Source organism: Podarcis liolepis (assembly GCF_965112155.1).
Source record: "Podarcis liolepis genome assembly, chromosome: 3".
Taxonomy (NCBI): Eukaryota; Metazoa; Chordata; class Lepidosauria; order Squamata; family Lacertidae; genus Podarcis; species Podarcis liolepis.
Window position 1 is genome coordinate 23934292 of NC_139557.1, and position 13300 is coordinate 23947591.

At 41.9% G+C, this 13300-nt stretch overlaps 1 protein-coding gene across 1 annotated transcript; it reads left to right on the forward strand.

Moving 5' to 3' along the window:
* The first annotated feature begins 1420 nt into the window (after nt 1–1420).
* On the forward strand, nt 1421–12927 carry LOC310703400 (glutathione S-transferase-like). Its single transcript, XM_083495765.1, has 7 exons — nt 1421–1636; nt 6109–6265; nt 8127–8178; nt 9291–9423; nt 10064–10205; nt 10712–10843; nt 11939–12927. The coding sequence occupies exons 2-7, from the start codon at nt 6179–6181 to the stop codon at nt 12059–12061; spliced, it is 669 nt and encodes a 222-aa protein (XP_083351891.1). The 5' UTR covers nt 1421–1636; nt 6109–6178; the 3' UTR covers nt 12062–12927.
* Nucleotides 12928–13300: the final 373 nt, after the last annotated feature.

The following is a 13300-nucleotide window of genomic DNA, read 5'->3' on the forward strand; positions in this document are numbered from 1 at the left end:
GGCAAAAAGAGGTAGGCCTAGGAACAGCTGTTGTTCAGTGATGGTAGTGCATTATCTGGTCCACATGCAATTGCATGTGGTGCAGGCAAATGGAAAGTCAGATCCCGCAATCCCCTTCAACCCAGCAATTCCCTCGCTTTAACCTGGCCCAGAAGTCTGTCATCAGGCCAGCTGCTGCAAATCGGCAGTGTCTGGTGTTATGTACTGAAGTTCTCACCCTGGGCCAGCAGGGGAATAGTGTAGATAGTTTTCACTCAGATCCACATATGCAAATAAGGAATTGAAAGTGACGTTCAGTGATTGGATAGTTACAGAAAGTTGTTACTGTTGCCTTGTAGTTGAGCTCTATATAAGCAGGTTGGCTGAACCCTTCAGTTCAGTTCTGTTCTGGCTTGTGAATAAACAAGAGCTGTTTGAAGAATCGCTGTGTCGTCTGATATGTTCACCCACAACTTAACATCTGGGTCTAGGGTCCTTCATGGATGCTCCAACATCTCCCCTCTCCCTTCAGAAGGGAGCAAAGCAGAGAAATGGTGGCAAAACATTTACCTGCTTTACAGTTGTCCCGGCTTCTGCTCCTCTCTTCCTCCTGGTGGGATCAATACTGCCTGTTTCAAGTGAGGAATGAAAGGAGTCTTTTTCAATAATCAAGATTGCTTTACTGGATTCAGCGGGGCTACACGTAGTAGGATCGTAGTATCATAACCTTTTGGTTGAAAAAGAAAGAAAGAGAGGTGCCAGTACTCATATACTGACAAAAGTGCCATGGGTGCCAGCGCAAAATGGCTGCCACGGGCAGCAAAAGATGGCCACTACTCCATACCAGTAAGCACCTTCAACACAAAAAAGCCTTGATTATAAGGTCTTTCTTCTCCCCTTCCCTTTTTCTCTGAGCAATATTTTTATTTTCCAATCCAATCAAATGACTACCTTGCAAAACAAGTCTTGTCAGTCAGGTTTTCTCACCCACATAACTGTTTATTACAAATTCAATAGCAATAGGGGAATGGGTGCTGGAAGAGGGAAGCAGTGAGGTATTTTACAATTTATCAGCATATGAGCAGGGCTTTTTCCCGCAGCCAGAACTTGCTAGAACTCAGTTCCAGCATCTCTCAGGTGGGTGCCAACCTCCTTCTAAGAGAACATGGGGGGAAGTTTATGGTGAGCTCCGGCACCTGTTTTTCTACAAAAATAGCACTGTGTATTAGCATTTCAATTTTTATCTTTTTTACACACATACACACACACGAACTATACACACATAAGGATAACATAGAATGTGTCTGATGAAGTGAACTCTGTCCACAATAAACTAGTATCCAGAATATTCTCTTGGAGAGCGGAGCCACGCCTCAGGAATTTTATAGGGCTACTGTACAGCTGAGTCCTGACGCTGCAGAGTTTTCCTCCTCCCCGTCTGCAAGGGTGGGCGAGAGAGACTCAAGTGTCAGAAAGTTGTGGGCAACTCAGGCAAAGCTGATTGGATCTGTGCAGTAGGCGTTGTGCCTTGTCACAGGATAACCCCCCCCCCCCCGTGCAAATCTTCAGAGAAGGTGGAACAAAAACCAAAACCAAACCAAACAAAGCCTTTTGAAGTTTCTTTGCCTAGACCCTGGAAGGGGATTCAGGTTTGGAGGTTAGTACTGGAAAATGTGAAGTGCTTTGCTTTCTGCACTCAGCTATGTGGGAAGTAATTTAAACCAGGGAGAAGTGCAGCAAGGGTGACAGATTTGCATTTTTTAAAAAATCCACTTTAGCAGACATTAGCTGCAGTAGAGATGAGCAAAGGAGAACAAGGGCTTTTTCTTTTTCTTTTCGAAAGCAGGACGGTGGGGTTTTAAAGCGTGGAGGGAAAGAAAAGGAAAGCAGAATGCAGAAACTACAGTACAGTGGGTGGAAGGGAAGTCAAAACAAGAAGCTTGGAAGAAACTGTTCAGGATCAGACGCTACTTTCCTGCCATATAAATGAGGGCTGGAAGGGAGGGGAAATGGGGCGAGGAGTTCAGCTGTTTAAAATAAACTTGACATCTGCCAAAGTTTGCATGTTGCTAGCTTGCTGTGCTGGGGAAGGGGAAGGGGAAAGAGGGATTTTAGAGAGTCGAGAAGTAGAATCTAAAAAGGTGAAGGCAAATGTTAGCAAGAATTAAATCTAGCTGGGTAAGCAAATTGGATAGGCAGCTTTGATAGGGAATATATCGTGGCTGGGAAATAACTGCAAACTTAGACGTTGGATCACCGGAGTTTCTTTTCCTGAGCTGTGAAGGGTGTTGGGAGGGACAGAGAGGGAAAAAAGAGGAACGGGGAAGAAGCTGGATAAAGCAAACAAGGTCCACTATTCTGGGGTTTCGTGGTATGTTGCAGGGAAGAAAGTGAGGCGGGCTTCGCAGAGAATTAATTGGAACAATTTACCAACTGCTACAAGAATAAGCTGACAATAGTAATATGCCAAGAGAGAGGGGAAGCGGTTAGGGATGACTTTTCCTGGAAGCTTTTGGGGGAAGTGTCAGATGACTGCGAGGAGGAGGAGGAGGGGAAACTTTCCTTCCATGACCTTTAAGGAAACCAATTGTTTCAGAAGTTCTATTTGCTGTTTAAAATTTTAATTTCTTCTCAAATTAGGAAGCGCACAGTTTTCAATTCACACATACATATTACCAAATGGATAGTTCTGTACAAGCTATAAATCTGTGGGGGAAGAATGTGTTCCCTCCCTTTATTTTTTATTTTTTAAAATCCTCTCTTACAAACAACTTTCAGTGTGGTGTAGCGATTAAAGTGTTGGACCTGGGAGACAAGAGACCCCTCCAGACTGCTGGTGGTTTTTTGTGGCTGTATTGCGCAGTATGTTCTGAAACAATAATAGTGCATTCGTGTTGGGTTTATTCAGCCTGAGTTTGTTTTGCAGGGTTTTCCCAGTGCTACCATATGATTGCTGTCCAGAGGGGCTATAGGCACCACAAAAGTGGGGCAACTGTCCCCCACTGGCTAGCTGTAATAACCTGAGGTGTCTAGACCACTTCCAACAAGAATAGCAAGTGCTCTTTTGAACCCAAAGCAGAAAACACGATCAAGAAGCTCTGTGAATGTTTGAGGAATATTGTGTTGAAGAAAAATAAGAGGGGGAAGGTATATGAAATGCAATATAAAAATTAGGAAATGTGTACTGGTAATTAAAAAATTGAATAATGGATGATTGTTAGAGAGGCTGAAGGAAGTCCAAAAGAGAAAATATGTGATAAATTTAGATTGGATATTATAAATGTATGCTGGAAAATTAATAAAAAATATTTATTAAAAAGAAAAAGAAAACACAAAGGACCAAACACATTGAACACACTCAGACAGCAGGTTGCGGGGAAACGAAAGGGGAATGTATCAAGACGGTATTCTGCATATTCACATTGCAACCCATGCAGTATATATGCACATCTGATATGAGTCAGAGAAGTCAGGTTACAGAACCCAGCTGATTTCGTAAGTGGACACTTCCTTGTTACATAAGTTGGCTCAAACATTTCTAAATGGATTACAAGCCCTGCTGCACAGCAAACTGCAAGAACAACAAAGTGCTGAAACTGTAGTGAACCGGGAGGGGTTCAAGACTGAATGAAAGCTGAATGAACAGGCATGCTATATCAAATGACAAGCCCTAGTTGATAGGGCCTTGGGCACATTTTGCTCCATCTTCCATGTGGCAGCCCTTCAGGTATTTGAAGGGCTCTCAGTCTTCTCTTTTCCAGGCTAAACATACCTAGCTCTCTCAACTGTTCCTCATAAGCAGGCATAGGCAAACTTGGCACTCCAGCTATTTTGGGACTACAACGCCCATCATCCCCGACCACTGGTCCTGTTAGCTAGGGATGATGGGAGTTGTAGTCCCAGAACATCTGGAGGGCTGAGTTTGCCTATGCCTGCTCATAAGGCTTTCTTTCTAGATCCTGTATCAACTTGTCCACCCTCCTCTGCACACGTTTCAGCTTGTCAATAACCTTCTTAAACTGTGGTGTCCAGAACTGGATACAGTACTCCAGGATACAAGGCAGAGGAGAGTAGTGCTATTATAGGACATCACGTGACCATTAAAGGCACAGCTACAGGAGCAAATGGAGGTGTATAAAATTATGATAGACATATATAAAATTATGCATGGTGTAGAGAAAGTGGATAGAGGAGTCACACACACACACACACACACACACACACACACACACTCATAATGCTGGAACTTGAGGACATTCAATGAAGCTGAAGACTGGGAGAGTTCCAGGCCAGGTCTCCCAGCTGGAAAGGGTCCTTAATTAGGCCACAAAGCAGTCCAGGTACTGGACACCCAGCTAGTAATTCAGGCAAGGTCAATGTCAAGAGACAGTCCAAGGTCAGGTCACACAGAGGCAATAGTTCAGGCAATGTAATAAGCAAAGGTGAGCTCAAGAGGAAGTCCACGGTCTGATCACACAGAGGTAATTCTACCTCCACTGTCATAGGCAGCCTGTTTCTGAATACCAGTTACTGGAAACAATATGAGGGGAGAGTACTTTTTTTTCCAGGTTCTGCTTGCAATCTTCTCATAGACATCTGGCTAGGCACTGTAGAACAAGATGCTGGCCATTGGCCTGATCCAGCAGAACTCTTTTTGTGTTCAGTTCAAAAGTTGGCCGCTCTGGTTGCAACAGCTATCACTATCAAATGGTTCAGGGTACATAAACCCATACTTAAGGTAAATGGTTAACTTAATTGCAAGGTCATGCTGCAGCATACTAAAATCCAGATTATATTTAACAGATCATCATCACCATTATTATTTCTTTATTGCATTTATTTACCGCCCTATACCTGGAGGTCTCGGGGCAGTTCATCATCAGCTGCAAGCCTCTGAGATAAATTCTGGCCCTCTCCATAGCCACTCCAAAGCTGGAAGAAGGACAGAGAGGGAGCAGCTACAAGAACTTGGGTTGGTGGCATAGTTCACTCTGTGTATCTGACCTGAGAGAAAGATCCAAAATCAACAAAGAAACTGCTGAGAAGCAGAGAGGGTCTGAGAAAGCTCAGTGGGTAGAGCATGAGGCTCTAAATCTCAGGGTTGTGGTTTCGAGACTCATGTTGGGCAAAAGATTCCTGCATTTTAGGGGGCTGGACTAGATGATCCTAGTGGTACCTTCCAATTCTAAGATTCTATGATTCTATGTGTGCTTGTTCAACAGCTCAGTTTTAAGCTGCTCAGATCTGCTTAGTCATACATCCCCATTCTATTTCCAAGGCCTGAAAGGTAGATAACTGTATGCTTTGTGCCTTTAACAACTGTATGAGAGGTGGAAATTCGACAGATAAAACTGTCGCCCAGCACAAAGTCAGAGCAGTCTACCTGCTGAATGATGGGAGACGGAGTTTAAGTGCATGATCATTAAAAGCTGAGCTTAATAATGAGGAGCATGCCTTACCCTTGATGCAATCACACTGAGGCTCTGAGTTTAGGAAAGACAGGTTTATTAAAGGAAATACCGTATTTTTTGCTCTATAAGACTCACTTTTTCCCTCCTAAAAAGTAAGGGGAAATGTGTGTGCGTCTTATGGAGCGAATGCAGGCTGCACAGCTATACCAGAAGCCAGAACAGCAAGAGGGATCGCTGCTTTCGCTGCGCAGCGATCCCTCTTGCTGTTCTGGCTTCTGGGATTCAGAATATTTTTTTCCTTGTTTTCCTCCTCCCAAAACTAGGTGCGTCTTGTGGTCTGGTGCATCTTATAGAGCGAAAAATACAGTACATGCTTGATAGAAAAGATCCTAGTTCTAGCTAACTAAAGTGGAGGGAGAAAAAGAGCGCCATGCCTGCTCTTTGTTCTCAGCAAGAGAAACATAACAATGTCTCCTCTCTCAAGATAAGAGTGGGAGCCGTAGGAAATGAGGTCAGCTAGAGTGAGTGCATCAGTCTAGCACCTGAGGAAAGGTTAGCACATATTAAAGGAAGGACAATCTAGGAAGCCATGAGGTTTCCTCTCTATCTTCTTTTTCTCCGTGCAGACCCACCAGCCTCCAATACAAGTGGAGTTGTATCCCAACACTTCCAATATTCTGTCTGTTTGATCCCCAGTTTTCTGTATCTTCCATTTTAGGACAGTCCATAACATTGTTCTACTGCGAAACTCAGTTGTGCAGTACTTGACAAAGTAGAAGGCTGAAAAGATGGCTGGGAAACCCAAGTTGCACTATGTCCGAGGGAGAGGGAAGATGGAATCTATACGCTGGCTCCTTGCAGCAGCTGGAGTGGAGGTTTGTGTGACCATAAAAGCGGGGAGGCAACGCTGGATGAATGAACTAGCAATAGTTAAGATGAATGGCCTCTTTTGCACACACAGCTGAATATATGTGCAGTATGTTGTGCTATCAACACAATTCTCTCTGTACGTTTGTGTGTCTGTATACACAAACACATACACTCCTGCTGCAACTCAGGAGAATGTTTTAAGCATCTGGTGAAGTGGACTGTAGTCTATGAAAAATTATGCCATACTAAAATTATTATTATTATTATTATTATTATTATTATTATTATTATTAGTTGTTGTTGTTGTTGTTGTTGTTGTTTATATGCCGATCATCTGACTGGGTTGCCCCAGCCACTCTAGGCAGCTTTAAGTTGCCACAAGACTCTGATGTTAATCTAGGGTTGCCATATCTTGAAGAGCAAAAAGGAGGACAGCCCGAGCCACTGCCAGTCTGAGCTGGGGCTGCTGCCACACCCATGTGCCTCTTAGACCCCAGCTGAGGCTGGCAGCGGCCACAGCATGCAGAGCAGCCAAAGCCCAAGCCTTCTCCCCCCCAAAACTCAGACATTTATTGTAAAATGTAAAAATCCCCCTGGATGGGCATGTCGGCCCTCCGAAAGAGGACATGTCCAGGTTTCCCCAGACGTATGGCAACCCTAGCTGCATAGGAAAATATCTATCACAAGTAATAAAACTATTTGGCTGCCAATTCAAGGGACAGTTGTTTGTTTTCAATCATACAGCACAATCCTATACATGTTGACTTAAATGGGAATCCCAATGAGTTTGGTGGGCTGTACTCCCAGGCAAGTGAATATAGGTCATCTAATCAGCCATATAGTTCAGAGAAATGCATGCAAACCTGTTATGTACTGAGTTGAATAGGATCCAAAATGCAGCAGTCTGATTGGTCCTAGAACAATAGGATTCAGAATGCAGCAGTCTGATTGGTCCACAGGAGTCACCCAATCCAGCTCCAGGTGGAAGTGAATCCGCAACCTGACTGGCCTACAGGAGAATCCCGGAATTAGCCAATCACGTGGGGCCCATTATGTAAATAATGTATATAAAGCAAACATTCTGGGGGGGCTTCCATTCCTCCTCACCACTATGACCTGAATAAAGAGCATGAAATCCACTCTCGACTCCGAGTATATTTTAAAAACAGAGAACTTGTGGGTATATTTTAGAATATATAAACAACTACCTGACATTCAGGAGACATCTTAAGGCAGCCCTGTTCAGGGAAGTTTTTAACGTGTGATATTTTATTGTATTTTTGGTTTTTATGGAAGCCGCCCAGAGTGGCTGGGGAGGCCCAGCCAGATGGGCGGGGTATAAATAATAAATTATTATTATTATTATTATTATTATTATTGGCATAATAGAAAATGCTATATGTAAATGAGAGGGATCACACTCCCCAGCTACAGAGGGCAGGCCAAGACAAATGTGTCTCTGGGAATGATTCAGAATCTTCAACATGATCTTATTTCAGTGGGTTGGACGGTTTGTCTTTTGAAGTCCTTTCAAGCAACAGAACCGTATGAATGGTGTGGCACGCTGAAAATAAACATAGGAAAGAAACTCTGCATTGTATACTGACCAAGCGCATGATTTCTGCCAAGACAAAGGGGCCCTTTTCATCCCAACCATCCTTTTTGTAATATGAATCAATACGAGGGTACAGCAGTGAGGCAGGGAAAAAGGAATTTAATGGCTGTACTGCATTTTGCAGGTTTTCAAAACAGTCCCGCAAACTCCAGGTGCTTTTAAAGTCAAGGAAAATGATAAGCATCTATTTCTCTCAAGATAATTAGGACATGAAAAACAAACATGATTCTGTTTGTTCTATTCTGTTTCAGTTTGAAGAACAATTCATTGAAACAAATGAAGACTTGGAAAAATTACGGAAAAGTAAGTCTATGGGTGAAGGTATTCTCTACATGGGACTGATATATTTAAAGAATTAAGGGGGAGCCCCCATTGATTCTTTAAATGAAAACCTCAGAGACCACTTAGTGTTGGGATCCACATCAGAGTCTACAAATACTGTTATTTTCATGGGTAAAAAATAAATAAAATGGTTTGGTTTTCGTTTGCACAGGAAAAACACAAAGGAATTTGGATTTGGGGATGTCATAGAATTTCAACAGAAATGGAAGTGGGAGCAGAAATTGCCAGCTTGGTGTATTTACCCATGTCCAGAATGGAAATCAATCCGCTTAATATGACTGGGATTCACTGTTGTTTCTTTCTGTCCGCAAATGACACATAATTTATATTTATTTATTTCCTGCCCGTTCTTCACCCTATGGCCCCAAAGAGGGGGTTGCAATATTAAAACACAACATTGAAAACAGTTTGAAAGTACTTACAAACACCCCATTTGTGTTGAGTTTAGGTTGCACCAAAATGAATGGGATGACGTGATGTAACACCAATGTAAGCTATGTAACTAATTCTGTAAGTTACATAATTTTATCACAGTGGGAAAGTAATGGATTGCTGATGAATGATCCTGCGTGAGAGGCAGGGAAAGGAGGGTCCCCAGGTGAGAGATGGGATGGTCCATCCACTTTTGTGTGAGAGAAAGGTTAAGATCCACCTAAAGAGGGCTTTGTATTCTTTCTTTCTCTTTCTTTCTTTCTTTGTCTTTGTCATTTTGTTTTCCTTTTGCTTCCTCTTTTTTATTACTTTGTCTTTTATTGTATTGTATCTCGAAAATTTTCAATAAAAAATCTTTTAAAACCCATTACAATGGAGAGAGAAATGAATGATGAATAGGAACAGTGTATGAATGAATACAGGCTGGAATGGAAAATGATGTCTTTTTGCATCTCTATTTGAATCATACAAACCAACGGGGAGCCACATTTTCCTAAAGAAAGCTGCTCTGCCGAGATGTGATCCTTATTAGAGACTGCAGTACTTCAGTTTTAACTTTCAAAGAAGGCAGGCTGAATCAATCTGAAATACTAAGTTTGTGAGAACTGAATCATTCACCCCCATCTTTTTCTCCTTTAAAGATGGACAGCTCCTGTTTCAGCAAGTGCCCATGGTGGAAATAGATGGGATGAAGATGGTGCAGACGCGAGCTATTCTCAGCTACATCGCAGCAAAGCACAACCTCTACGGGAAGGACCTGAAGGAGAGAGCACTGTACTTATGAACATGTAGAATTCACTCTAGGTTTATTTTTGAATAGAACGCCAGCTCTTGACAGAAGCTGAAAACACAGAATGTCTGCCCTGAACTGCAAACATTCAATCATCTTTCTGTTTATGCATCTCTATATTCCCAGAGCTATATGTCACAATGTGATTCTTAGAAGACCATTTAGACTAAAGCTCCTTGGGGAGGGAAACTGCCTAATAACATGATAATGCCAAACACATCATGCATCATGCCTGCTAACCTTCCATATGCTAACCTTCCATACATGTGTGGAAGATCCCATCATTCATGCTGGGTTGCAACTGACTGGTTGCACAAATATATGTCCTTCCACAGGGCTGCTGAAATGTATTAGAGCTGGCCATGATTTTTCACCTGCATATACTTTTAGGAATGGTGAAAGTCACATAAGTAATTATATATATATATTTCTGTTTGGATAAACAGCATCATTGAATCTGTTTCTATTTTTTATTTACTGTATACGTTATATTGTTAATGTATTTCTAATTTTGGGGCGTATAATATGCTGTAATTATATTTTGATTTTCTTGTATTTTGATTGACAGCAACAACAACAAGAAGAACAAAAAAAAAAAGTAACTGTTCTAATGGCTTCTTTCAGGATTGACATGTACGTGGAAGGAACAACTGATCTGATGGGGATGATAATGTCGCTCCCTTTCCAGCCCCCTGAGAACAAAGAAAAGCAGACCAGCCTAATTTTTGAGAGGTCCACAACCAGATACTTCCCAGTTTATGAAAAGGTAAGGGATTGTCAGGTAGCAACGTAGAATATGCAGTTAGATCGTAACTGCTGAAGGTGTATGGGGAGAACCATCTATAGCAGTAGCAAAATTCTGCAGCAGCACTTAAATGTGGAATAATAAACCTACAAGTCTACCAACATTTCTTTGTGGACTACAACTCTCCTAATTCCTGACCATGCTGGCTTGGGCTGATGGGAGCTGGAGTCCAGCAAATATGTGGTTTCCCACCCCAGATGTCAAGTTCCAATGCTACTGAGCAGAGGATCACAGCAGTGATGGCCTTTCGGTGTTATTCAATGGGATACATGCAGGTGTGTAAAATGTATATTTGAATGAAAAAGCCAAGTGGCTACTCTCATGGGACAGTCCCTGCCTGCCTCTCAGCCTTACATGTCTGAAACACAAAAGAAGCAGAAATAATCCACAAGGAGCCTCTGTGGCCCAGTCTGAGCCAGGGGTCTACAAACCCTCAACACTGACTTCTATTTCTTTGTATGCCACAGGTTTTAAAAGATCATGGACAAGATTTCCTTGTTGGTGGGAAGTTCAGCTGGGCAGATGTCCATCTGCTTGAAGCTATTCTGATGGTCGAAGAGATGAAGCCTGATGTTCTTTCTGCCTTTCCTCTGCTGCAAGTGAGTGAACTAGGACATGTTCTGAGAAATGAGATGGAACGGAAACTGTAAGGCTGTGTGTATTCACAGAGTGCAAATACAGGAACTGGATAAACTTCAGTCATAGGAGTGTGCCGCACTTAGCATGTCAGCATCTCTATGATGGTGATTATGGTGGTGTATGAGAGCAAGTCCAAGTGGCCATCTGGGGGATATGTCTTATGTCCTTATGTCAGGCATCTAGACTTCTGCATCTCCTTTGCTTGATGATAAAAGTGCTTCATCTCCTGGCTAGACTTGCCTTAGTTTGATGCATTACAAGACAACCTGACCAAAAAAAGGCTCACTGGATTATAAAGTTGGAAGGGGCCTTGTAGAAAGACTATGGAGAAAGTTCAGATTTCACATGTGGATTCAACAACCATGGGACCACAGATCTTTTTCCATAGATGCATTCTTCCACTGATTTAGACTCATGTTTATAATTATCTCTGAATACTTTTACAATGCTTGTAAAAATATGCCCCTGCTTATTATTAAGCAGATTGGTTGCTTTTCAAAACTCCCATGTCATAATAGTGCTTAAAACTTTATTTCAACCACTCAGAATTTGACAATCAAAGAATTCCATTTTCAGTACAGTCATACCTCGGGATAAATACGCTTCAGGATAAGTATTTTCAGGTTGCGCTCCACAGCGACGCGGAATGAACGGAGCGTGTTACTTCCGGGTTTTGCAGCTTGCACATGCTCAGACAGTCAAAATGATGTTACGCGCATGCGCGGAAGCAGCGAAACGCGACACGCGCATGCGTGCTGTTGCGTCTTACTTTCTGTTCAGGATGCGAACGGGGCTCTGGAACAGATCCCGTTCACATCCTGAGGTACCACTGTACATGTCTAGAAACAACAACAATAATAATGCATGTGAAAACATATAACATTTTAAAAAACCCTGCCCAAAGTTCACAATGATTCAAAAGGAAAGTGGAATGGGGAGGGAAGAGGAAAGCAAACATTTGAAGCTGATGGATGGGGTCTTTTTCTCAAATGTAAGCCCATCTATCTTGGGAAGTTTTTCTTATTCTTAGAGGAGATTCTTGTTTTTTCATCTAGGCCTTCAAGACAAGAGTAAGCAACATCCCTACAATTAAGAAATTCTTGCAGCCTGGCAGCCAGAGGAAGCCCCCATTTGATGAAAAGTATATTGTACAGATCAGGAAGATTTTCAACTTCTGAGCACTTCAGCTACGGCAATCACTGCAAACAGTGGCCTTATTTTTCTTGATTTATACTGCTTCTCCACATACACCTTCGCTAATTTTTTTGTCAGCCACCTTGATATTTTATTACAAATTCTGTGAAAAGTTACTCCCACATCTAACTCAACTTTTAAATCCATTCTGGTAAGGGGGCATGCTTTCAGAAACCTGGCATAATCATGGGTAATAATAATGTACAAACCAGTTTGGGATAAGAAAATGATGGGGCTATATAGACCCTTCATGCTGCTCAATCCAGACTAAAAGTACGTTTTCAGTATTAGCTCAGAAATAGAACTTGCTGGTGGCAAAAGTAGTTCAATTACATTAATAGGGATTTATGCTAAACATGTGGGGAGTCTATGATTTTGATGCTTGAGAACCCAGGTAGATCCAAACAAGGCCTTAAAATTGAATTACAACATTTTGCACGAATTTCAGGGCTATGTACTAATTTTTAGAAATCTGTTGTTGTGTACTATAATATCAACCCCAACATCCAGTTAGATTTAGGCAGATTACTCAGAGGCCTTTCGATTTTTATGCATTCATATACCAATAAAATGTTTAAATTAAATTTTTGTCCATCGTTGGAAAACATTGCCAGGGTCAACAAACAATTGGTTATGTGCCACTTAGAATGTCTTCAGATGAGCAGCAGCAGGAGAAATGTAGGAATCATGTCATGTACTGTTAGTGATTATTACTATGTTACTAAATTATCCTTTGTCTTCCTCGACCTACGACACAAATCTATTCAGGCACTGAATTTGTTACTATGTAGTAGCTCAATCATTACCAAGGATAACTGCCTTAACAATTAAAATGCATTTCTTTCTTTTCTGTTGAGCTGTATTTATTACTACTGTTTACTAGCATGCATCTCTCTGTGAAACATGGATTTTAGGAGGAAATCCTACTCATTTCACGTAAGCATGCTTAGATCTCAACCCAGATGGTTTTCCTCCCTACTTTTCATGATCTTACACGCTTCAGTATGTGCTGATCACAGATTTTGGTCCCGACTCCAATTTGGCATTTTAGAAAATGGCCTCTCTCAAGTGTAAAGTGCTTTGGAAGCTGCCCAATTCAGCTGGGGAGTCAAAGTCCACACTGGAATAGAGAAGCTGTGTTCATCTCCCTTCCACCCACAGTTCAAAGGAAACCTGCAAGTCACAGCCAGAGTCAATTTTGCCAGTGGTCAGAAATGATGAGA